General features: G+C 40.4%; 1 protein-coding gene across 2 annotated transcripts in view; it reads left to right on the plus strand.

Moving 5' to 3' along the window:
- The window catches only part of CLSTN2 (calsyntenin 2), a 303869-nt gene extending 277061 nt beyond the window's left edge, over positions 1-26808 (plus strand). The window contains exons 10-17 of one of the 2 annotated variants that reach the window (XM_064721578.1): positions 4783-4949; positions 9043-9191; positions 10727-10950; positions 12613-12783; positions 13357-13502; positions 14070-14193; positions 15528-15712; positions 16883-26808. In XM_064721578.1, the coding sequence (XP_064577648.1) occupies positions 4783-4949; positions 9043-9191; positions 10727-10950; positions 12613-12783; positions 13357-13502; positions 14070-14193; positions 15528-15712; positions 16883-17092 (1376 nt within the window). In that variant the 3' untranslated portion in view covers positions 17093-26808. Of the gene's footprint in view, positions 1-4782; positions 4950-9042; positions 9192-10726; positions 10951-12612; positions 12784-13356; positions 13527-13578; positions 13616-14069; positions 14194-15527; positions 15713-16882 lie in introns of those variants that run through there. The other variant, XM_064721579.1, reaches the window with a different exon arrangement.
- The last annotated feature ends 487 nt before the right edge of the window (positions 26809-27295 follow it).

Below are 27295 nucleotides of genomic sequence, written 5' to 3' on the forward strand. Positions count from 1 at the left end.
CATGCCCCATTTATAACTGAATTTCTGCAGGGAGAACTACTTACCAGCACAAAAATAATTTTTGGAGAATAGGGATATAGGGTTTTTTGAGCAATGTTTATCTATTGGCCAAATTGTGAAAAATTGTATAGTGTTTTTATTATCCTAAGAAAAATCATTGTCAATAGTGTAAGTTATACCCACTTTGGGTTTAAGGATGTATTGCAAAGACATCAGTTGGCATTTGGACATGTAAGAGCAGGGAACCTTTAGTGTTCTCTGAACTTGGCCTACTTCAGATAAAGCTTTAAAGCCTAAAGCTGTTTGAGTGAGGTTGTTGGGTTATGATTTCTACCTAGAGCAAGGCAGACTTAACATGGGCCATGTCTGATGACCAATTTATGATTATTTTTTATCTGAGTGATATAAAAAACCCCACTAAAACTTTTCTGTGCTGAGAAATGTCATGTCACTTACTGGGGCTACTCCTGAAATCTGTGTTAAGTTTCATCCTGTTTTACAGCCAATCTACTTGTCAGAGAATTAAACCCAGCTCCCTAAACTGCTGTAGTAAAAAGATGGGATAAATTTGGAGGCTTGGACCTGAGGACTTCAGAGCCAGAATGCCTTGTGCCTGCTCCCAGATTCATTCAATCCTTATGATGGTACCCTAAATACTCAATTGTTCTTTAATTATCTGGCTTAGTATAACCAGAGTCTAGAATATCTTTAAAAAATTGCATCTCAGTTGGAAATTCTCTTGACTTCACCATTTCCCATGAAAAGCTCATTGTGATTTGACTGCCTTGATAATTACTTGCTCATTATTAGGATAGGACAAAAAGCCTGCAAAATCTGTGAGCTCAATAAAGTCACTTGTTTTGACGTGCTGATTGTTCTTTGGAGATTGGTAAGGAAGGCAAACAGCACTTTACATCTGTGTAATCAAACCTACAACTGCAAAATTCAATGCTAATCAAATTCTGTCACACTTTATATCAACTCAATGCAAAATGAAAAAGAAACGTGTCATGGAAACAGGCTCTGCTTCTTTAATGAATGCATTTCAACCCCATGAAGTCCAAACCCTGGGATTCTTCAGTTCTTCCCCCTGGACTCCCCTATGCTATACCTAACAGATATAATGTTATATCTAGCAGGACCTCTCTGTGGCTGCAACGAGAGGTGATTGCCAGGTAACAGTTCTTAACCCCCCTAAATTGTTGTTCATCTGGCAGTCTTCAACTGTTTATAACAAAACATTTGTTTTCCTCCATGTGAATAAGGAGTCCCCACTGAACTGCCCCCAAGACAGACAGACAGACAGACATCTGCAACATATTCAGCTAAAATTAAGTAGGTTGATCTTCTCCATTTGATCTGGTGTGTTTGAAATTTCAGGGAGCAGCTGTACCTGTGTCTGTGCCTATTTATGTCTGTGCCAAGAACTGATAATGTGAGGTCTTGCTCTCACTGGCAGCATGATCATGCCCCACAGAGGGCCCTGTGGGGTCTCCTGCATGTCCCTAGATAATTCCAGCAGCAAAAGAGATGAGAACTAGCACAGAAGAATCTCAGTCCAGAAAACAGTTATTATTTTAGCAAGTGAAAGCTATGATGCATGCTACTTCGACAATGCCTAAGGGGTGAACAGTATTGTAGTGAATAATTATGGATGTCATGGTTCCTTTGGATGCCTCCACAGTCTGATGACACCACCTTCCTTTTACAAGGGTTGAATTAATGCCAAAAGCCACCATCCATCCTCCTGTATCTGCCAGACTTCAGAAGTGTTGGTGCATGCTGGGTCGGGTGTGAAAAGCAATGCACAATCTTATCAGCAGGATCTGAACAACCCTGTGGCCTGTGTTCCCTCACAACTGTGATGGCAACCACAACATTTACATTTAAGGAAGAGAAAAAAAACAGTAGCTTCAAAATTTTTTCATGGAAGGAATTGTAGTAAGAATAGTTGATGACTAGACTATAGTGTAGTTTCAGTCTTTTTTGTGTTACAGACATTAACTTAATTCCCTGGCAGCAGGGAAGGTTCTGTTTTCCTCTCTTGGCTCTATCATTAATTAGCCTTAACCACTTAACCATCCTACAAGAATTAGCATTCACAGCATATTAATCCATAGTAGTCAATAAACATAGTGCTGAGTGAAACACAAGATACAACACAGTTGAGGACTAGGTTTTTGCTGTGTTTGATGAGTATTTCACATTTAAATACATTCACTGATCTGAGCTTGTCTCTTATTTTGCATCTCCTCAGAATTATTAAGACGTACCAGCAGACTTACTATAGGTTTCTAAATTTCAAACCTCCAGGAATAGTGTTGGTATTTTAGCCTTGGAACTTGCTGTCTTCACAATTCTGTAGTGATATGAGAATGTGAGGCTTCAAGCAAAATGTGATTCCTTCTTCTTCTGTAATCTCTTAAATGTTTTTGTCTCCTTTTTAAGGAGATGCTTGCTTTTTTTTTTTTTTTAATTCAGCATACCTTTTTCTGTCCAGTTATATTACTGCTGTATATGTACTTTTCAAGACAATGTAAGCAGATAAAAATAACAGCATTTTGGCTGAAAAGCCAATGTCCCCATAATGCACTATTGATTTACCAAATAATTACCAAATAATTGCCTTGGTAAGTATCAGAAAGGTTGAACTTTAGCTGTTGTATATGTGAAAGTTTCTAGGAAATCTCAGATGTCCAAAAAAATCTCAAAATTCTGCCCAGAGGAAATTTCCTGTTTAATGGACAAATGAATGAGAGTGGACAAGAATAATTTCCCCTTGGGAACTTTACTTTGGGGTTAGAAAAAGAGAGGCAGTTTGTGCTGTAATGTTAAAAAAAAAAAAAAAAAAAACCAACAACAAAACAAAAAACAAAACTACAAAAAACCCAAACCAAACAAGCAAACAAAAACCACTTCCTACTTCTCTGAAGAAACAGCCTGCTTGGACACCCCTTTCCTGCCAGTACTTTCCTACCAGTGTGTATTTTCTTCACTATTTAAAATAGCTCGAGTCCTCTTCATAATGCTCATCCTGCAGAGACTGGAAGTGAGGGTTTTCAGGCTTTTAGGTACCAACAGCAGCCTAAAGAAAATCTGCCACTTCTTCCCTATCCAACTCCAATCCACATACAAGTTAAAGTTCAAGTTTGAGCTATCTTGCCTGCCAAAACCAAGTTGTTTGATACTAAAGCTACAAACACTGTAGAGATGAGTTATCTACCAATTACAACACCTTATCAACAGCTTATCAGCTGCTAATCCAATTAGTCTGCCTGGCTCCCTGCTCTGTGGCTTCCTTGGTCCTCCCAGGCTCGAGGCAGGCAGTAATTCACATGCACTGAGAGAGATAACACTGCAGGAAAGACAAGCTCTAAAAATTCTCCTAAAGGAGGATGAGTAAATCACTAACTGTCCCAAGAGTAATTGAGATGCCATGATCACTGGAGCAGGCAGTCTGTAATCACGTTTTATTGACAGCTCCTAAAGATCAGCCTTCCTTCGGAGCTGCCTGGAGTGGAGCCAAACCGAGCGTGTCTGCAGGTGCAGCACAGAGAGACAGGACCAGACCTGGCACCAAATGATGCACCTGGGCTCAGGGACAGCACTCCCAGCCTCTCAGAGAGGGGCTGTGCACAGCTCCCTGCTCGCTGCAGGAATTGCCAGCGTGTCCTCAAACACAGCCCAGGGAGTGGGGCAGTTTGTACACACAGAGCCACCACTCTCAGCTCATCTGGTGCCGTGTTCTTGGGAGGACAAAGGCAGAGGTAGCTGATCTTGTCATAGAACACTTGCAAATACTGCTTTTTTATAAATAAATATTGGACTTTACCATTTATTAAGTTAGTGTTTGAGTACTTGAGTAAGGTAATTTTTAAAAATCATCTGCTTCCTTGTATACATTTGGGAAGCCCTGTTTCATCTCTGGGTTTGCTGTCTTCTCAAGTTGCTGTTGATAATTGCTGCCCTGAGGTGTGCAGGATGTCTCTGCTTCAGCCTGCACAACAAGAACGAATCTGGACTCTTCAATTTTCGGTCTTGATGTTGTTTATTAATTCTTATCTATAAAATTTTCTTTCTGCCCAGCCGAGATCTGCTCAGCAGGGCAGCCACAGGCACTCTGTGTTGTCCTTTTATACTGCAAACTACATATAACACATTTACACTTAATTCCCAATACCTATCACCTATGTTAGACAGTGCACTTCTACTCTAAACCAACCCCAAAGTGCCAACATCACTGCAGAAAGTGGAGAACAAGAAGAAAGAAGGACTAGACATGCCCTGATTCCTCCATCTTGTCTTCATAACCCCCATACCAAAAATCCTAAAATCTACATTTTCACCCTGTGACCATTTTGTTATTACACCATTCAAACCTATGTGACTTTCAGGTCCTCATAAAAAGCTGGCAACTTGCTCCAGGGGTCAAAATCAAATCCCCAGGTGCTCTGGGCTGTGTGCCAGGGTCTCCGAGCCCCCCGGCAGGGTCTTTGGTAACTCTGGACACCCAGAGGGATGCACTGAGCTCTGACACTGTCTCAGCTCTATAAACACCTGAATACAATCCTGGAAAATCAAGAATCTTAAAGACAGCCTGCTACCAGACACCACCCAACAACCCACAAAGACATTCCACTGTACCACAACAAATGGGATCTCAAATACCCTTGGCTGAGATGGATAGAGATTCTTTAAATGTGTTAAACCATAAAGTGATTTATTACATATGCAATTTGTGTGTTGGTCCCAATAACCATTTTGCATCCTCTTTTTTTGCAGGAGGTGAAGTCACCAAGCCCAGGTTTGCTCAGTATTTCCATGGCAGCCTGGCCAGCCTGACAATACGGCCAGGGAAAATTGAGAGTCAGAAAGTGATTTCCTGCTTGCAGGCCTGCAAGGAAGGGCTCGATATTAATTCTCTTGAGAGTCTTGGCCAAGGAATAAAGGTGAGGGATGAACTGACATCATCTTTGATAAAAATTTAGATCTGATTTATGAAATGGAGAGCCCAAGGTAGAGTACACACAGTGCAAATGTACTCCCAGAAGCAATGTAATTTCCTATAAAATCATGCAAAGGAAAAACAGAACAGTAAAAGAGCTGTGACACTGCAAAGAAAAATGTTTCCATTTTTGCAGAGCTAGATGATCAGAAAGTAAGGCACTGCTGATACTTCAGAGCCTGTATGAATTGCCAGGTTGTGTTTTCATGCTTATTTTGTTACTTCTACAGAAACAGATATGATTCTAAAGAGTTACTGAATTTTGATCTCAAGTAGTTTTAAAGCAGTGGAATACATAAGTCCTAATAAGTCCCATTCTAAAAATCTGTGTGTTCAAAGAGGAAAACTTTACTGTACATGAAAAATGAACACAAAAAACTCTAAAGTCAAGAAGTTAAATTTTTAGATTTGAATATAAGTCATTATCCATCTTCATTATGCATATGACTACTGGTAATGCAGAGCTTTTTCTAAGATTGGAATACAACAGACAGGGAAATCCTGTTTTAGTTGACCTAGTGGCTAGATGTGTTTGCATTCATTCAGATAATTCTGAAATTCTGTTCTTTGGATACACATGTAGGATGTTGGCTATTCCAATGCTCACATAAGCTGCATTGTCAGTTTTCCTTTACTGACACCATTATTTGGTGGCAGTGTTCTTGTGCTCAGTGTAAATGAATTTATGAGCTGTTTCCTAGCACACAAATACCACTTCCAAAGGAGCTGAGCTTCCCTTCCAGCCCAGAAAGTTCCTTTGGGTGCAGACAATGCATCCTGAGGAACTGAACAGGGGTGTTTTGTTGTGGGGTTTTCAGAGGGGAGGAGGATGCTGCTCTAACACTTCATCTGGAACATGCAGTGGGAGTGCCATGGACAGCATTTTCTTAGCCAAACCTTTCTGTTGTAACGACTGACCTGAAATATACCCAAATAAATAAATGCCTGTCTGGGTGATGATAGGTTGCAGTGGTGTAGTATAACTGACACATTTTGTGAAAATGAATGTAAAAATGAAAATTGAAAGTGCAAAAGTAAGGAGGAATTTTGGTAGCTCTAACTTTTACATATGAGGAAAGACCCCAAAGAATTATTTTATCATCCTGCCAAGGACATCATTAAGAATTCCACACTGCTGCTTCTCATAGCAATAGGACACAGGGGGTCGGTTAAAGCTGGTTTTAAAGTGTAGTGAATACAAGGAGCAGGTAGGGATTTCAGGAATCCACCTGTGTATGCCTAATAGTAAGTTCTTTGCTGGGATTTTCCGTTAATTAAAGTACTTGTCTTGGTTTGGAAAGCCAGGAGTCTGCTAAGGAAGGCAGGAGCCTCCCCTGAAATAGAGAATGTAAACCCTCCGCACTCCTCCCAATTGCTATAAATTTTAAATTAAGGGGCTCTCAGGCAAAAATAAGGGAGCAGGAATAACATTTCTTTAATAAGAGAAAGGGAAAAAAAATAAAAGGATAAAATAAACAATGCAGTACACCAGAACAACACTGACAGAGTCAGAACCCAACCTGACACCCTGTGGGTCAGGCTGTTGGTGGCAGTCCCATTGGAATTGTGGCTCAGCCCTCCTGCAGTGTCAGGGGTGGTTCTGCTGGAGCAGGGATCCTGTAGAGAAGGATGGATTCTTCCTCTGAAGATCCAGTGGAAGAAGAGGCAGCTGCTGTTCCTCTGGGGAATCCCATGGAGAAGCCATGCTGGTGTCTCAAAACCTCTGGATTATATCTGGGTAGCAATGCTTGGCTCCTCCCTCTGGGCTCACATCTCCCAATGGGATGCTGCAGTTCTTATCAGCCATGCAGGGACATTCAATAGCTGTTATCAGCAATGTCCCCTCCCAGGGAGGTGTGATTGTGGTCACTCAGAGAGAGAGATAAGGCAAACTGCCCACTTGACAAAGGTAACCTGCCATGCAGATGGGAATGGAAAATATCTTGCAATGCAATCTTCAACAGTACTGTACGCTTAGTTGATGGAGCTTAAAAGCATAGTAATTCCTCCCCTGTTGTTGCCCTCTGAAACCTGAAAATATTTGAGTCACCCCTGTTTCATGGGCATGGGAAAATCCCTCTCCTACCGCCCACTGCTGCTCCAGCATCTGTAACTGGCTTCTTCACTGCACTGACAGTACAGAGGGGAAAAGGAAGACAAGGGATTATTTTCTGCTTTTTCCTGCTTTTGCAAACCTTTAAAACATCTTCATTTTCTGAAATACAGATGAGACATAGTGGGTTTTTTTTAAAGTTACTGATGTTGCTTTTACTGCCTCAGCAAGCCAACAGTGAGAGCAACAGAAGGAGGCAAAAATGAAAGGAGCAAAGAGAGAGAGATTGTGGAAGGGTTTCTTTGGGGGGCTGACAGAAGGAAGTTCAGCTGAAAGCAGAACAGTTGCCTGACCTTGAAGAGAAAATGAGAGAGAAAGGTGTTGTGGTGTCAGAAACAAACACACCTGATCCCAGACAGGCATGTGTGACAGCTGCACAGACAGTGGGTTCTGTGGGGCTGTTTAGGTGGTGCTCAGAGATTCAGAGTTGGCAGACTGATACTGGAGGGTGTTTTGGGCACTTTGCACCACGGAGATTCACGCTTTAACCGCCCAAGAAAGAGCAGTGTAGCAGCATTTCTGAGACAATAGTGTTGGACTGTTTTTGGGCTGCAGCCTAATTTTCAGTGTATGTAACAGCTCTCTGAGCCGCTGTCTAAACTGTTGCTATTTTTAGCTTTTTTAATGAGAAAGACAAAAATGGCTCAGACTGGGCCTTTCTCTGGTCCTTTGGCAGCATTCCAGCTGTTTTGCAGCTGAGCTATTAACTGGCTAGCTAGAGTCTCTCTTTGCTAATTTTATTCTCTACTGTTGCTAGCTTAAAGAGAGGAAAAAGAAGTATATGCAGGCTGGGATTCATGTTAGTCCTCCTCTTTGTTAAAAAATACCCTTCAGTGTGTTATGACCTTCCTGCACAAGCTTTAAACCCAGTCCTCCATGTTCTGTTTGACAAAGGACCCTGCACTTCCTCCTGTTCCTCACAGACTGTTTGATGTGTTTGGCTTTTTAACCTTTCTGGCTGTAAGGAAGTGTAGGCAGCCTCTGTCTGTATTTTAACAGCATCTTCACATAATCAATGCCCAGCTTTGGGGAAATAAAGCCTTTCCAGCAGAGAAAAGTGCTGTTTGTGTCCTGTGCTGACAACAGTAGGGTACAATGTCAAGTGGGTGACGCTGCTTTCCTCGGCAATGCAGATGGTTTACTGAACCAATTAACAGATAAAACAGGTAATTAGGATTAATTATGGTGAAGGTAAAAATCAGTCATTGGTTGTGTCACAACAGTGACAAAGTTTTTTAGTCATCAAGACTGATGTGTGTTCAGTGTAATGCAGTGGAGAAGGCTTGGGGCCACAAGAGCAGGCAGTGATTTTGCAGGGTTTGCTGGCCCAAGTGAGCAGCTCCATCTTAAATCAAGACGCCCTTATTGATCATCAGGCAGGATGGAGAGTCCCCTTTAGTGTGTCTGACATTAATGAAGATGTAGGAGGCAAATGCTGTAACTGTTTTGTTCATTCGTGTTGAAATATATCTCAGAAAGGTAGCCCAGGATAAAACCACAACAGAAAGCAGCCAGAATATGCCTCTGCATGCTAAGCTAGCTCAAAAGGCAATGCTTTTATATGGGGAATGTGTTTAACCTAAAAAGATTACATAGAAATAATAATTATGGTGGTAAGTTAAGGTTTTGAACCTCTACAGAGTTCAAAAATAAATAGTATTGGAATTTGCTGCAGAAATTGGATCAGCAAGGTTGATAAGGCTGGGAAAAGAGCAGCAAATCTGGATTCATTTTTTAGGTGACTTATACAAGTACATGTTAAAGAGAACAACATGTGGATTCAGCCAATGATAGCTACAGAGATTCTTTTTTTCTTAAATCATTAAAATTTTTACTTACATTTGTGCAACATTCCTTAAAAATATATATTATTTTGTACTCTGTACCTGGTCCCTTAAATACTAATTATATATATTTCTCCTAGTATCACTTCAACCCTTCCCAGTCAGCCCTTGTCATGGAAGGAGATGACATTGAGAATATAAATCAGGCCCTCCAAAAGGTCTCATACATCAACTCCAGACAGTTTCCTACTGCAGGCGTGCGACGTCTCAAAGTCTCATCTAAAGTCCAGTAAGTTCTACTTCAGCTGAATTGAACAGATTAGGAACATTTTTAATGAATTACTTTTCTCTTTGGCCATGTAAAAAGAATAATTTTGGCTCAATTAAATTGATAAATCATACTGCTTTGTTATTGAACTTTAAAGGATGAATTTAATTTACTTTTATGCCAAAACCACCATTTATATGCTGGATTACTCTCGATACTACCTTCTTAAGAAGCCTATCTTGTTAATATAATGTACTTGCATTCTCTTTAATGCTTTGGGGGAGGGAAAGCAGGGCTTTGGAAGGAAAACAAGCAGAGTTCTCAGAGCTCTCAAGCAGCCCCACTGCAGCCAGCCCAGCCTGCACATCCCAGGGCTGGCCCAGCTCCTGTGCCATCATGAAATGAGGCAGAGCTTGTCAGGAGAGTCACTTCTTGCAGACTGCTGATTCAGGTGAAAGTGGAAGTACAGCCACCTCTTCACTGCAAATATTGGAGTGTCCCAAAAAGAGTTTCCATTTAAATGGAAAATTAGGCCCTTTTAATCACTGTCGTGGTTTGGAAAGAGAGGAGTCTGCTGAGGAAGGCAGGAGCCTCCCCTGAAATGGAGAATGTGAACCCTCTCCACCCCTCTGAATTGCTGTAAATTTTAAATTAAGAGGCTCTCAGGCAAAAATATGGGAGCAGGAAATAACAGTTCTTTAATAAGGAAAGGAAAAAAATTAAAGAATAAAATAAACACTGCAGTAAACTAGAACAACACTGCCAGAGTCAGAACCCAACCTGACACCCTGTGGGTCAGGCTGTTGGTGGCAGCCCCATTGGAATTGTGGCTCAGCCCTCCTGCAGTGTCAGGGGTGGTTCTGCTGGAGCAGGGATCCTGTAGAGAAGGATGGATTCTTCCTCTGAAGATCCAGTGGAAGGAGAGGCAGCTGCTGTTCCTCTGGGGAATCCAGTGCAGAAGCCGTGCTGGTGTCTCAAAACCTCTGGATTATATCTGGGCAGCAATGCTTGTCTCCTCCCTCTGGGCTCCCATCTCCCAATGCTGCAGTTCTTATCAGCCATGCAGGGACATTCAATAGCTGTTATCAGCACATGTGAATGTGGTCACTCAGAGAGAGAGATAAGGCAAACTGCCCACTTGACAAAGGTAATCTGCCATACAGATGGTAATGGAAAATATCTTGCATTGCAATTTTCAACAATCACACATGACAGGATAACCATGTTGTATTCATTAGCCACCACTTTCTGAATTTAACGTTTGGTTTGCTAAAGTTAGTTGTGATCTAGTTAACTTTGTTAACGCTTTGCTGCTCTGTTAAATGTCAGTGAAACATTAAAATAATATTCTGATAGTCACCTTAGGAAAGATTGAATTTGTCCCTCAGGATGAGCATCTGTGAAGGTGGGAAGGGAGGGGAGGGCCAGAGCTGGGTGCCTGAGGATGAATTGGACTGAGCTGAGAGCCACGAACTGGACTTGGGGTGCCAAGTGTGCCAGTGCCACAGTGATGTGCAATGTGTTACATGCAGTTAATGGATGATGTGTCTTTTCAGATGTTTTGGTGAAGATGTCTGCATTAGTATCCCAGATATAGATGCCTATGTAATGGTATTTCAGGCCAATGAGCCCAAGATTACCATAACTGGGATGGACCACTTTGCTAGACCAGCTGCACAGTTTGAAAGTGAAAGAGGTGTTATTTTGTTCCCTGACATCAGGATTGTCAGCACAGTCACTAAAATGGAGCATTCAGTAGACTTAAGAGAACATGACAGAGGTTTGTGTCTTTCTTTTAAATGTTATTACTCATTTTGTAACGTCTGTTCATATTTTTTAAAGGATGGTGCAAACAAGTAATGTAAAGGAAGTCACTTCACCCAGATTAATTAGGCCACAGTAATGCTGTACTCAAGAAATTCAATTCAACACATTGAAAAATGTGTTAAATGGTGGCAGATCAGAAGGTGTTTCAAAAAAAGCAAATTTTCCATGTAGTATTCATTTGGTATACTTCAAAATAATTCCTTTCTACTCTTCCTTTCATATTCTGTTATGTAGGGTATTTTCATTAGAATGTCTTCACTTGTAACAGAATTTTGTTAATTGTGCCGATAAGGTGAAAAGCAGTAATTGAACAAAAGTTGAAGTTTTAGTCTGCTCTTATGTTTCCAGCTCTGATACTAGCTTGTGAGTGACACTTTAAAAAGTAATCTCATGCCTCTGTTTCCCACCTATAAAATGTATATATAATCCTTTAAAAATATTTATTTTCAATGATGACTGTTTATTCTAATGCTAAGCAATGTGTGTATTATTATTCAGCACTGTGTGAATGTTCAAAAGTATAAATCAAGTTTAAAATCATTGTCTATGAAGGAATCTTTTGAATGTTTATGCGCAAGGCAGATGAAATGTCTAGTAATTTGGAGAATCATTCTAAACACAGTTTGTTGGACTAGAATAAGCAGCAACTAGATGGATGTCTCTGAAGAAGAGAAAATGGGTAATGGTATGCAAGTTTACAGGCACAGATTGCCTGAAGCCTACAAATTTGACTTGGGCTGAATTTTTGGATATGTTACACCTGTAACTTAGAGCTAAGGTACCCAGATTCACTGCACCAGGAGCTGGCAACGTAGGGCATAATGCTTTCCTGGCTGTGCCCTCCTTCCCAATGCCTTCCTTCCTAAATTCCCGCCCTCTAACATCAAGTTTGCAAAACGGGCAGGAAGTTCCAGACTTGCAGTGTCTGTGCCCTCAGGGAGCTGCTTAAGCAGTTTTGCCACACACTCTGTGCTAAGTTGATCAGAGAATTTAAATATTAATTTGATATGCTACCCTTTTTCCAGTAACAGAATTATTTTTTTACTTGTACATGTTGAAGGACAGTCAGCGTATAATTTAATTTCTTTAAGTCACACAGCACAGGATCTTGCTTTTTATAATAATGCCTTGCTCTTGGATAGATGGCCAGGTCTTTGTAATGTAAATTGTTTATGGGGCATAGAGTAACTGAGAGAATCATCCAAGCATAAATATGTTGGATGTGTATTTTTCCAGTTTGGTTTTCCTTGAGAAAGCTGGTATCAATTCAGCACTGAAACATGGAATTTTTTACATGAATTTATTTCCAAGATCAAATTTCAGTTCTATACTTCCAGTAATGTTCTTGGGTGCCTTATTATACTAGAGAGCAATATATTTTCTATTTATCTCACTGGGTGTTTGTAAGGCCTTCATCATCACAGCACCTGTGCAGCCTGGACACATCTCTTGATTTGCTTTAAGTGTGCTGGATTTAATATCAGTAAAAGCAGTTCGGCTATCCTGGCAAAAATTAAAAGCCCTGATGCAAAGCACATAAAATGAATGAGCTGATCTGTGATAATTTGTCTTCATTTCTGTCTTTTTTTTCATGCCCCATGCCATGGATTCACAGTCAATAAACAAGTGGTAGTAGAGGAAATGCTCCACAACTTGGATTTCTGTGATGTTTTGGTCATTGGTGCAGAACTAGACCCTGAACAGGAGTGTTTAGAACTAGATCATGGGGAGCTTCAAGGAAAACATCTAGATGCCACAAATTCCACTGCAGGATATTCAATCTATGGTAAGTTCAGGAAATTTGTTTTCCCTTATTTTGTCACATCAATTATATATTGGAATGAAAGCTCAAATATATAAGAAATTGGACAGAAATCTGCGATTTTCTAGCCATGAAAATATCCCAAGGGTGACTGTATCTTAAAAAACACAGCTGCTTCTTGATCTCTGGATGTGCTGTGTTTGCCCTTTGGATTCTCAGCATCCCTCCTGCTACTCCCCAAGTAAGGAAAATGACATCCCTGCTTTCTTTAAATGTGGGGTTCTTGTGGACCATCACAGTGGAACATGGGAGTGAGGGGGTTCCTGTACAATGCTGGGACACTGGCCATCTTTTTCTCATCACTAATTAATTTATTCTGTACCATTGCTGTATTTTTCCCCTTTCCATTAGGGACCTACATTCAGTTCCAAAAACTTATCCTCACATAACCGAGTGTCAGGGAACATTTGGTGCCCTGTCATTTCCAGACCTTTCTGCCGAGTTCTGTGTGTTCTGTGAGCAGTTGGTTTGCTCTGCATTGCCAGAGCAGCGTTCCCTTGCCTGTCCCAGAGCTGTCCCTGCCCTCCCGCCCCACAGGTGTGGACAGCATGTTCAGCTACGAGCAGGTGCTGCGGCAGCTCCGCTACCGCAACTGGGGCACCTCGGCCACCTCGGACAGGAAATTCAGGGTCAAGTGCTCCGAGCTCAACGGGCGTTACACCAGCAATGAATTCAACCTGGAGGTGAGCAAGGAGTTCAGCCTGGAGGTGAGCAAGGAGTTCAGCCTGCAGGTGAGCAGTGAGTGAGTTCAGCCTGCAGGTGAGCAATGACTGAGTCGTGTTTTCCAACATAGCGCCAAGAGCCCAGGTAACAACTCCAGGAAACTGCAGGACCTACTTAGCAATATGCTCAAAATTAATAAGTGTTTACAAAGACAGCTTAATAATTGTTAAGAAAATTAACAGTTATTTCGTAATGTTTAGGCAACACCTAAAAGCTGATCAATATAGAGAGAAGAAAAAGTCACTACTTATCCAAACAGGTAAATCAAAAGAGTCTTGCTCTGGGTCACTTCAGAGTCAACAGCCAGAAAGGTTAGAATGCATTTTTCATGCTACATATTAGAAATATATTAAGCTGTGTATTTTCCACTGGCGTTAAAAAAAAAAGTTAATTTGTCCTTTCGCATCTGTGAAGTAGTGTCCCTATCTGCTGGTGAACTTCATAGTCCAGTGTAATATATGGAACCAGCAGGCTTGGAGTATAAAACACTTTTGAGTATCTGGTCTCTTATTTTTCTCTTCTCCCAGGTTAATATTCTACACAGTTCCAACTCAAACTTCATGGACCATGTAAATCACATGATATTCCAGCCCAAATTTCTCCAATCTGTTCAGCACCCTGAGGGGAGTGTAAGTGCAGTTCCCAGCTCAGGTATGTGACACCTTCCCAGAGACTGCTCACAATGATTCCGATGTGTCAGTGTTTCCCTTGTGGGTCAGCTTGCTACACAGACTAAAGTCCATTGTTTCAGCTCCTAAGACCTCTCAGAGATCACAGGTGTGAAAGAAGGCAACTCTGAATTCCATTCTGTCCAAGAATGTACTTTTAAATTAAAACCTGGTATCGTTTTTTAAAGTCTTCATTAATGGTTTTGTGCTCTGACCCCCACAGTTAAAAATTTATAGGATATATATTTTTAATTTTTAGGCTATATGAGTTAAAATATATACCCAAATCTGAAACCTTTTCAGTGAAGTTAAATGCAGGGCAAAGATACTTGTTTGAAAGTTGGATTCTGAAATCCTTTTAGCTGAATGATACATATGTAAAGAAGTAAAGCTGATGTAAAGTGTAGGTAGTTGTAATTAGCTATATACAGAGATGCTTAGAAAATTACTGTATTTTTCTTTACATTGTAGACACACTTCACTAAAATGAAACTGAATGTTTAATGGATAAACTATTGCAAACTAGGTTTTTTTTGTTCCTAAATACTGTTTTGATTACAGACTTACATTCTTATAGGCAGGGCAAGGCAACAGAATGGGTTATGGACTGGGTTATCCCATGCTCCTGGAACTGCAGTACCTCGCAGGACATAGAAAGTGGCAGCATTTCTCCACTAACATAATTATGGAGCTGATTACATGTGGTAGTTCAGAGAGACTTCTTCCTGTGACTACGTGGAGACAGGGGCCTCTCAGAGTACAGCCAAACAGTGGGGGGAAAATGCCTTGAGTCCTCAAGAGTCTCCCAGGAAGGTTGTAACACACACAAATAGAGTGGCAATGCATTTATTTCTGGGAGCTTGAGATTGAAATCACAAGCATTTGAATCCTTTGAAAATACAAGATTTGAGATGTACATTTTGTCTCAAGTAAGCTTGAGGCCTCAGCTGTGATCAGAAGGGGTCAACACGCAAGTGGTATAACAGAATTTTACTGCAAAAACTATTTGATTCTGCAGTTATTAACTACCTGTCTTCTGTAGTTAAGTGGCTCAAAAAGCAAAGGTGAGCATGCTCACATTTTAGTTAGGGTTTGTCGTACTCGTGATAAGATACCTGTGAACACCATTTGTGTGTGCTCAACGTTAGTGGATGGGCGCTGGTCAGCACTTTCCGTCATCCCAGGCACATGGAAGGTGTCTGTCCTGATTGTCACTCCAAAGGGAGGATGCTATGGGTAGAAAATGAACAGTTAGTGAGGTTTAGATGACTGGTTGCACGAGTGTAACTGCATTCCCTTTGCCACCCTCTGTCCCAGTGGTTCCCAGCGTGGCCACGATGGTTATCATCATCTGTGTGAGCGTCCTGGTGCTGGTGGTGACGCTGGGCGTGCTCCGGCTGCGCTCCGCGCGCCAGCACGGCTCCCTGGGGCACGAGGGACCCAAGGACAACGAGATGGACTGGGACGACTCTGCTCTCACCATCACCGTCAACCCCATGGAGGTACCGACCCCTGGCACTGCCAGGAGCCATGGGCTGGGCTGGCAGCGGGTTTGAGCATCTTTCAGGGTGCAGTTGTTCAGCTCTGTGTGTGTGTACACTCAACATCCCAGTTCTCAGCTCTGCACACCTTGGTCAGATATAATTGAGAACTTTGGCTTTGTTGTCATGTATAATTACTAAAGAAGATGGTGAAGAACTCTCAGGTACAGCATCACTTCCACTCCATCCGTGTCTGTTTGCAGGTACCTCTTGGGAGTTCTGCAGTTTATTGCAGCCCCAAGACACATGAACACTCTCTGTTTTGGCCCACATGTTCTAAGAATGAGTCACAGCTCTTCAGTTCTCGGTCTCAGAGTTGTTTATTGGATCTTATCTATAAAAATTTTCCTCGTGTCCAGCCAAGGTCCCTCAGCAGGACAGTCCCAGGCACTCTGCCTGCCTCTGGGGTAGTGTTATCTCTTTATACTGCAAACTATGTATAACATGTTTGCAATTACTTTCCAATCCCTATCATCTATGTTAGACAGTGAGCTTCTACTCTAACCCAATCCCTAAGTGCCAGCATCACAGCAGAAGATGGAGATAGAGAAGAAGAAGAAGAAAGGCTGGACGCACCCAAGTCCCTCCATCTTGTCCCCAAAACCCCTATTCTAAAAATCCCAAAATCTACCCCTTCACCCAGTGATAATTTTATTACTACACTACTTAAACTTCTGTGGCTTTCAGGTGTTCATACAAAGCTGGTAGTTTGCTCCACAGGTCACAGTCAAACCCACAGGTGTTCTGGGCTGTGTGCCAGGGTCTCTGAGCCCCCTGGCAGGGTCCTGGCAGCTCTGGGCACCCAGAGGGATGCACTGAGTTCCAACAGGTACCCAAGATGATTTATACACTAAAAGGAGGGGAAATCAGCAGCAGTTTAAAGATGCTATTGAAGGTTTAAATTTTGGTAGTGTGGCTAACAAAGAGATTGCTTATTGACATTCCTTTCTTCTTGCAGTAGTTTTTGAATGCTTGCTACCAACTTGTATGAATTTGATGCTTAATAATCACATAATGATGGAAAGCAGATTTGTCCAGCATGTTAGCATTTCTAAATGCTCTTTTGAGACAGCTTTGGCTGTCAAGAAGGCACCTTTCTGCTACTGTCTGATTTCTTTAAATGTATTGTAGAAATATGAAAAGCCACACCAGACAGAAGAGGAGAGTGAGGAAGAAGATATAGATGATGAAGAGGAAGACACAACCAGTGCTGAATCAGATGATAGTGAAGAGGAGGAAGAGGAGGAAGAGGAGGAGGAAGTGATTGTCCAAAAGGGAAACAAACAGAATGCCACCAGGCAAGAGCAGTTGGAGTGGGATGATTCAACACTCCCCTACTAACAAACAGCCTGCCAGCCACAGCTCTTTTGTAACAACCAATACAATGTTTTTTCAGAGTCTATGAATTCATTGACAGGATTTGAACTTCTGCTTGCCTGTAACTGTTTTGCCTAAAATGATCTTGTTGTAGTAATTGATAACAATAGAACTGACCCTTTTCTTACAAAGCCTGGAGAAAAGGTGGTCCAAACCTCCTGGCACACGCAGTAATAAAGTAATCCAGAACTTGATCTGTTAGCAAGCATAGTTCTCAATTTCCTGTTTCTACCCTGCAGATGTGTGACAAAAATCCTGTCACTCAATCCATACAAATTTTTGCCTTTGCTACTTTTTTCACACAGGAGAGATTTCAGCTCGTTATGTAGAATAACTTCTGTGGGTCCAAATACCAGTCGCCATATAACTTCACATTTTTACAGGTGTAAAAAAACATAATCCACCTTCAAATTGGGGCAGGGTTTTAGTGCTACAGGGGCTAAATTCCATCTATCATCTCGTCCTGCCTTTTGGATGTTAACTGTCTTCTGCAAGGGAATATCTGGGACTTGACAGGGGATGCATGTGTGCTTATGTAGATGTGGATGGTGTATTTTTCAGGCATGCTGTCAGACCCTCAAGAGAGGGATTTTTATCCAATCTACCAATAGAAATTAAAAACAATTTTGAGACAAACAGCAACAAGAAAGGTCTGCTGATGGTTATCCAAAAAAAAAACCATCCAGTCTGTGTCCATAGATTGAGTAATATGGTCTTATGCAAACTGTAAATTCTAATGGGATTGATTCACTTAAAATCTGCAGAGCTGCTCATTAGTTATGGATTGAGCAATTTGCAGCAAATCGATGCTTTAAACTGTCTGTCTCATGGAGCCATTAGCTTGCTGCAGCATCTTACTGAACTAGTGGAAAATAAGTGACCCCATTATTCCATAGCTATGTATAGCTGGGATTTAAACAATTATTTTAGATGAGGAAAACGTTCCCTTTTGCTTAGTGAATGCCAGCTGGAATTTCTGTCTGACTGTATTCTATAAAAACATGATGCCCTATTTCTTCTGCACCCCTGCCTGCCCGTAGTGCACAAGAGAAAGGAACAGCACTGTGAGTCCTCTTCTGTGCTCATAATTCTCCCTTATTTCTTCTGCCTGAAGCCATTAATGTTGACACAAGGTTTTATAAAGTAGACAAAGAAAAATAAAACCTACTTGGAACCAAAATAGTTGAAAACAAAAACTAAAATCTTAAGAGGCTGAGAGAGTATTTTAGTTTGTTATGGTAACACAGCATATTTTTCTTAAACACCGTTTAAAAAGAAAAAAAAAAAAAAGGAAAAGCAGAGCTATATAAGCTACATATACAATGTGTTGATTAGTCTGTGTGGTGTGTTTCTGGTCCCCTTTTCCTTAAGCACCTTCCAACTGCTCTGCTTACCAAATGCTGCAGCACTTGCTGGGGTGGCTGCTCCAATGCACAGAAACAAAATGGCATGGAAGTGAATGCTGCTTAGTGGCTTGTCTGGGTTGTTCTCCTGAGTACTTTGTTCTCTTTGCAATTTCATCCCTGACTTTTGCTTTTTTAATCTGCTGTTTGAAATAAGCTGCTTCCTCTTCTTCAGCCTCCCAGTCAGTGTGGCCACAACAGGACCTTCCTGAGCACCCTGAGTGGTGGCTGGTGTGGCAAAGGGCACTTGAAGCAATCCTGAGGGTGCCCACCTCCCTCAGTACTGGATTATTAACAGCTCCTGAATGTCGTGGGATATGGGGAATACAAAGGATGCTTGGGGGTTCTTGTAATTCCAGTTTCTGCATTTGGCAGCTGAAAGGAAATACTGACGGCAACCAGGCCCTTTAGTTGAATATCTAGAAAGTAAATGAAAGAAAAATCTATGATAATTTTAAAATTGGAGATATTTATGCTTTTATTTGTTGTGCCAGCAATCATGTTGTCACATGGTTGTTAAGACTGGCAATACAGAAGTTTTGTTTTGTTATCAATCCTGTTTCATTTTATTCTCTCACACATATTAAACTTAGAATATTTGCAGAATCAAGGCCACATAAGTACATCTTATCTGCAGGAATAACAACTGTAAAAATGTCCACAATTTCTGTTTAATACAAAATTAATATTAATATTTCTGATTATCTTGAACAAAATGTTATGTTAGATCAGTTCCTACCATCCTAGTATCCTAGATAATTTCCCAGTTTTAGTTTTTTAGTGACATGAAGCAGGCTCTTCATGATGCTTGTTATCAGCACATATCAGCAAATCTTTACGCTCAGAAAAAAATATTCAAAATTAAATGTAGATATTTAAAAGTCAATTTCAGATTTAAAACTGGACTTAAATTATTTTAAAGTTTCTGTTATTCCTGATTATTATTATCATTGTTGCTGTTATCATAGCAAACATTAGGGCAACTTGAAAACAGAAATTTACAACCTTATTGACAGCCTTTAATTCTTTTATATGTTTGTGAATTCATCAGTGTGTTTCTCCGTCTAACAGACTTTTATCTTTTTGCTACTGGAAGGAGATCTTTTCAGGTTGTATTCGTACATTACACAAAAAGGAAACAAAGTATTTTCTCTACTATAAATAAATCTACATTTTTAAACCTAAGCAAAGTCATACAGGCATGTGTGTTATCACTAAAACTTGATTTGCAGTAAGATCCTCAGCAAACTCAAATGTATCACTGTACTTATTTTAGATTACTTGTTGGAGTGCATTATGCAGCATTTTTCATTCAAATAAATAGAAACATCCTTTTCACAGAGTGGCAGTGAGAATGAGGTACTTCTTCACAAAATGGGCCCTAAAATATTTGTATAGCACTGAAAGCAGTGGTTTCCTGAGCAAAACTACTACTAGAAAATCACAGAAATATGAATTTTTCTAAAACAATTCTAACAATATTGCCTCCCCTCCAGAAATTATTTTTTATATAACCTACTTGCTTAAAAACCAACCAGAACATATACACACATATGTACATAAAGACACACATGTGGGGGGTTTTTTGCCCTTAATCAAAAGCCAAAATTGTCTCCTTTTCTCCCTGAAAAAAAGTGTTTAGAATTGTAAAACCATTCAGGTTGGAAAAGACCTCTAAGATCACTCACTGCAGCCCCTCAGGGCTGGCTTGTGGTGAGGTGGCTTTTTTTACACTAGCAATAAACAAGTGTATCCAAAGAAAGCAGTTCTGAAGAGCTACCTGCAATCCATGGCACCAGGAATCCAGAGGTGACAACAGAGGTCTAAAATGACTTCACATCAATGATCCCTGAAATTTTTGGAGTTCTAATTTAAGGCTGGGAAAAGCTGTAAAACCTACAAATGCAAATTGAAGGTGTTATCTGAATTAATATAACTGCCTAAGTGGTTATTTGTGATTTATAGCTCCCATTTCTCTTTCATTTCTACCCCTCCATAGGTGTTTTATCTTTGCGAGTAAACCTTAAAATGCACAGTCGAGATTAATATCAATATTTACTGCACTGGCTGACACATCTAGAACTAGACATAGGATTTGTGACATCTTTAATGCTAATTAAAATAAACAGTTGCTATTTTTTCATTCCAACAGGTAACACTTTGCAGTGGTGATGCTTTTTACCTCCCCAGAGGCTAATGGGAGGGAGCAGTTTATTTTTCTCTCTGCCATGTGCTGGTGCTGAGCTTGCTGAGCCCCATCCTTACTCCATTCTGGAACAAAGTAAGGCTCAGAAAGGATCAGAGAGTTCTAAAGTTCCTTCTGTGACTGAAATCCACTGTCTCCATTGCAGGAGCTGTCCCTGCCTGACCCTAAACTGAAAATAATGCCATGGGAAATCAGTAGCCCCAGGTGAAGGATGGGCAGAGGGTAGCCCAGTAGCAGCCCTTACTTCACTGTGGCAAAGCCTTTTGAGCTTTGATAAAATATTAATAATAAATATTTTTGTCTCAGCTGTCCCTTTTCCCAGCTGCAATCTCAGAGGCAGCTTTACCTGCCTCCCTGGGACCCAACACTGCCTCTTCTCAAAGTTTTGGTGCCAGCACACACAGCTCTGCACAGAACAGCACCAGGAAAGACTTTACTGGGATGACAGTAAAGGTCTGGTGGGATGGAGCTGTTCCTGGTATCCTGGAATAGAAATTATAATTAATTATGTATTAATTAAGGATGTTTGCAAAAACATATGGATACTGAGAGAGGGAGAGGAAATAAAACTGAGTACATCTCCTCTAAGTGGCTTCCCCTTCCCTTAATTCACACATGCTGACCAGAATAAGTATCTCAAAACTAGGATATCCCCAGTCTCAGGGGGGATATCAGGTTTTATCAGGTTCTGCCTTAAGAATTGCTTTATGCCTTTAAGCTTAAAGTAGTTCTACACCAAGTGAGTAAATCTAAGGAGATAGGAGAAAAAAACCCCAAATGACAAAACATAAATATCAAAAAGATTGCTGAAGAAATCAAACCCCCTTCTAAGTCACTGAATTAATTCCTGTTGGTTGTACAGAATCCTGTGCTGTGTAATCTCCCTCATGCTCTAGCATCACCAAAATGGAGCAGGTTCTCTAAAGCTGCATGTCTCAGATTGTGTACCCAATGATCAGACTTCTGGTTGCTGGTCTCTCTTGGAATCCAACTTCAGTTTTGTTAGCATGGAGAATAAAGATACAAAGAATAGAGATAACCACTAAAGCTACAGCAGAACAAAATTCATACTCTCTTAACACACTCAATCTCAAGAAATATTTCTGCTAAATATATTGGGAGAATTGCCCCAGTGATATCTCATAAAGTAATTATTATTATTATTCATCACCTTTGTAGGATTAGCATGGTTCAAGCCTGGTATGTTCTTTTTGGTTTTGGTTTTCTCTGAAAAAGACATGGTCATAAATTAAAAATACACAAACCTGAAAAGTGCAAAAACTGAAAGAGGAGCAAGGGCTTTAATTTCATAAACCTCTGTCTAAGAGAGGGGTTTGAAGTAATAAACAACTGTAGCCCTCATTATTGAAACTTAGCAGAATAAAATGAACCCAGGAAGTTTTGTATGTTCATAACCTCATTTCTGGTGATGAAAAGGCAGGCACCAGAGCAGGTTCCCTTTTTCCCTCGAGGCATTTTGCTGCCTTTGGAGTGGGTATTGCCAGCAGTTTGCTCGTTATGGTTTCCATGTCTCTGCTGGAACAGGAACAGTGCTGCCAGCATCCTGTCAAAGAGCCTGCTGGTGAACCATAATTCAATAATTCTCCTGCAGCTCTGCTCTCAGCCCTCCATGGTGGAGCACTCCAAACCCATGCAGAGGGAAACACACAATGGTTAAAGCAGAGAGCTCTGGGCTGGTGCTTCATTAGTTACTGCCTGTAAAGAAACACACTCAGCAGCGTGAGGCACTGCAAATGTGTGAAACAGAGTTCAGGAGAAGCCCTCGTTCTTATTTTCAGTACTAGCTCATGGGGAAATTGTGCATTCATCAGCTGTTCAAGCTCCATGCCCATGCATTGTCACTATTTATGTCTGTGCTGAGAACAAAGAAGCAGCAGAATTTTTTTCCCAGTTAAGTACATTGTACAGTAAAAGAGTTCAGCTTTCCCTGGGCAAGGTGCACAAAGCTTGCCAAATGCTGTCTTCAAATAGGGAACAAAGATTTGACAATGGTATTCCATCCTTGTACTTCAGACACCCAGAACATTTCATGGGAGTAAAATGCTTTCCTGCAGCCCTACCTATTCCTTTTGTATAAATCTGGATACAGTTTTGGGTTTTCAGAGGCATTTAACTTCCCATCTGGGTATAAACTTCTCAGCTTCCAGGTGTCCTTTGGTGTACTAACCCATAAAGCTATTTTTGGCTGAATGTTTCAGGATATACTAAGGGGGAGAGAAAAAGCAAAAAGTTGTTAAAATTACAATGTCTTTTTTTTTTACTCCTGCCTCCCCTAAATACATAAACAGGTACAAAAGAATTGATCAGGCAAACCTGACCAAGTCTGTGACTACAATGACATTTCAAACCAGTACTGAAATTAGCAATAAATCTTTGTCTACAAACTGCTTAATGTGCAGTAGAGGAGAAGGTGGATGGTTGTTGTAACTGGGCATGCTCTTTAGAATGTGGAATGGATCAACTGCAGTCAGTTCCATTAGAAAATCAAATTATTATTTAAGGAAGAGTGAACAGGAAAGTAGAAGAGAATACTGCATGAATAACAGAAAGAGTTGAGGTTTACAGTGATGTAAAAAAATTGAAATTTGATCTTGTAGAAAAAAAAAGAGAGACATAAAAGCATCGGTGTCAAATAGTACGAAAATTGAAACATTCTGTGTTTCTGTGCCAGAACTGACACTGTCATGATGAACAAGAAAGAATGCAGGATGTCAAAGGGTTCCAGGATGACCAGACACAGATGCAAAACACACATATGTATGTTGTGTACATAAACCTGTGTGTGTGTGCAGGAAAATCCCAGATTGGTGCCCATGGGGAGGTGTGGCTGTGGTGATGAAGGAGAACTTGCAGGTTTTCAGCCTGGCTGGTGCTGAAGTTTCCTTCTTGAGTTCCAGTCCCAGCCCCTCCAGCAGAGCTGGGAAGGCAGCAGGGCCATGAGAGGGGTTTGCTGCACTGTGTGTGCATTAAGTAGAAAAATGTAGAGCCAAGGCCAGCCCAGGGGCTTGGGGCAAACATTCTGTCTGCTACAACTCAAGTCTGAGGGTTCAGTTACCACATAGTTTATTTGAGATAAGAAATGGAACTTTTGCCCACAGACAGCTGTTGATAAATTTTACAGATTTTCTACAACAAACATATTCCATGGGTTGATGAGGAGCTGGAGATACCCAAGGCAGACTATATTCCATATTGAAAAGGCCCTCAAGTAAATTTTTTGTAGTGATACAATCTCCTAAGTGGCCACACAGTTAGGAAACCTGATTTTTGAAAATATACATAATAGAAAACTTTTTAAGGATACAACCATCCCTGTGCCGATATGAGAGCTGAAGTTATTGCCTCTCTTCTCAGGAAAAACTACTGGCACATTTATTTTTGGCCTCTCCACAAACTGATGTAAGAGTGTGAGGTACATCTGAAAAGAGATGGGGTTTTTGTGTGTATTCTGTTCCAAATACTGCACCACCAGTTAAATATTATTTTTTTTTGTGGTTAACAATCAATTCAAGTACAATAATATTCAAAGGGTCATCATGACAGGGATGGGAAGATACACCAGAGTGGATTATTGCTCTGCAGGGTAATACATGCTATGGGTGTGCTTCCTGAGGACTGTTTCGTCTCAACTCCAGTGTGTTTTGCAGTTTATAGTAGACTTATCAAATCCTAGAAATAAAGATTAGTAGACAAAAGGAAAAAGTAGTGCAAGTAGAGTATTATGCTAACAGTGCAGAATTATTTCCTAGAATATATTTTTTAGTGTTAGGGGTGGGGGTGCTTCAACCTACTTAAATGTTTCTAAGCCTGGGGCTTCTACTGCATCCCTTGGGAGATTGTTCTAGAGTCTATTAGAATTCACCATTAGAAAGCTTTTCCTGAAAATGAATTTAAATAATCCTTTTTGTAATTTTTATCTCATTAGTCCTAGTTATAACCTTTTGCACCACTCTAAATAGTTCCTCTAACCATGATTTATATCCTTTGAATATTTTTAGATAGTTATCAAGTTCATTGCCTTTGGTAATTTACTAGAGAAGCTGTGAATCCCTCCTCATCCCAATTCATTCCTTCAGTTTTGTATTTCTTACCTTTTCATGAAATGTCCTTAATGCACAAACTAAATCCCTTAGTATTTCCTTAAATGAGTCACAGTCAGTTCACTCTGTTAAGGTGCTCTGTGTTGCTGGTGTCACTGAATAAGTTGTTAAAGTTTAAACAATAAATTTAAATTGAAACTTGATTTTTAAATTTTTTTTTTTCTGTAATCCATGGATAAGTTCTCATATGACATGAATTTGGCAGTGTCTTTTACATGGGTATGATTTAACAAAGCCAACCAATAAACACTGCAGCTAATCAAACAATACTACAAAGTATAATTTAGTTAAAACTTAGGTTTCTGTCATCAGTGGGAAAACAGACAGTGTTATTCCATGATTTTACATGGAATGTAATGTCCATGTTTTTACACTAAACAGCAGCTATTAACAATTACTTTCAGTTAAGACAGATAATACTGCTCTTCCTCAAATGTCAAGAGAATGCATCTACTTTCTAAAACAAATGCTCGAGTTTTCTAGATAGGCACTAACTGCTAGAAACAGAATTGTGCCAACTGTTCTGATTACTGCCATGCCTGCCCTTATATTGCAAATTTGTGATCCATTTCTGGTCCCTGGCTGGCATGATGACCATGGGGTTTGTTTTCAAGCCTGTCCCAAGCAAACCTGTGTTTGCTGGCTCAGAAGCCACACTGGCAAACAGGGAGGATGTACAAAGGCAGCTTGGGTCTTCTCATTGATGTGTTTCCTTCATCTCCTCCTGCCTCCAAACCAGAACTGAAATCCTTGTGTTTGAAGAGCCACTGCATCACTTAACACCCAGGGGAAATAGAATTTGATTTCTTCTTCATTTGGGCTGTCTGCAGGGACTGGTGTAAAGGGGAGAGCAGGAACGCTGAGGGTTCCAGGGGTGACTTTGGGGAGCTCTCTGCTTCCCTCAGCACATCTCTGTCCCCAGTGGGTGTAAATTTTGTAAACCATACTGTAGGAAATGAATTGTCAGGACTGGGTTTGGGTCACATGAGCAAACAATTACTTCCTTGGCTGTTTGCTGTCACTGCTCTGCCCATCTTCCCCAAACATGCAGAGTGCCCAAAGTCTGATGGACAGGGGGAAGATGAATGGGCCTTGGAAGGTCAGGTTGCAACACAAAGAAGAGGAATTCCTGAGCAATGAGCTGCTTGTGATAAGCAACAGGGCAGGAATCAGACCTGCACCCTGAATATTGCTGCAGTTTGGTGAAAGAGGTTGTTCTAGTTAGATTTTTTTTAATAACTATCTAAATAGTTATTAAACATTTAAATGTTACTGAGACTGTAGGATTTTGAAGAGCTGAGAAATTATCTCATCATGGTGAATGTAACGGCTGTGCTCTAATTCTCTAATTGGCTGGGACAATTCTATTTCATATTTCATCATCTCTTGACAGTAAAAATGGTATTTCATCTGCCTGCAAAAATTCACAATTTTTCCCACACACAGTTCGTCATTTCCCAAATTGTTTCCGTGTTAGTGCATTGGTTCTTGTTGAGGAGCAGAAACTGCAGTTGGTAGCATGTATTTTGTAGCTTGGGATTGCTTCCTAGCTGTCCAAATTCTGTGTAGTTGTGGCCACTTCTATGGATAATGAAAAACTATACCAGAGAAGGAATTAAATAAATAAATATATGCTGTATGGTTGTACATACAATGGTTGTACTCTGTAAACATGTCTCAAACCAACAGACTGTTCAGCCCAGGAAAAATGCCCTTACACAAAATATCTTCTTGTTGATGTGAAACAACCATAAACCATATCTTGAAATGTCTTGCTGCAGATGTTAAATGCATTTCTGAAAGCATGAATCTACACAATTTATGCAGTACAATGAATTAAATTACTATATGCAATTGAAAAGATTAATATGAAATGATTTTTTTAATATAGATGAATCAGCTGTTTAAAAAAAAAAAGAAAAACCAACCCTTTCTTAATGAAAATGTACAGTAAATTTTGACAGACAGTATAGTACACAAACCCTAACTTTACATAGAGTAAGAAGTTGTACAAAAGCTCCTCCATGCCATAGTGATGTATTTCATAAAAGCCATGTCAATTTGCACAGTCATTTATGAATTCAACATTGTTACTACCCATATGTTTTTCCACAGGACTGATTAAATGCATATTCCAAATAGATCTGTTATTTTAACATTTGTTTTGTAAATCCATACATGTATAAAGCCAGAGTCATTTTTGTGGTCACTACAGCACTTTCTGTGAATTGGCCAATAAATATAATTTTAGAATTTCACATAAAAGGTAATGTTGTCTAATCTTTATTTCACTGATTATTGAAATGTTCTCATTTCCTGAAACAGAACCCTTGAACACTAACACACCTCAGGTGGCAAAGGTTAAATACCTGGCCCACATCTCCCATCTCCTTGCCAATTCCTAAGGAGGAAAATGCCACGTGTCAAAAGACTCAGC

The sequence above is a fragment of the Zonotrichia leucophrys genome, chromosome 9, assembly GCF_028769735.1.
Source record: "Zonotrichia leucophrys gambelii isolate GWCS_2022_RI chromosome 9, RI_Zleu_2.0, whole genome shotgun sequence".
Taxonomy (NCBI): domain Eukaryota; kingdom Metazoa; phylum Chordata; class Aves; order Passeriformes; family Passerellidae; genus Zonotrichia; species Zonotrichia leucophrys.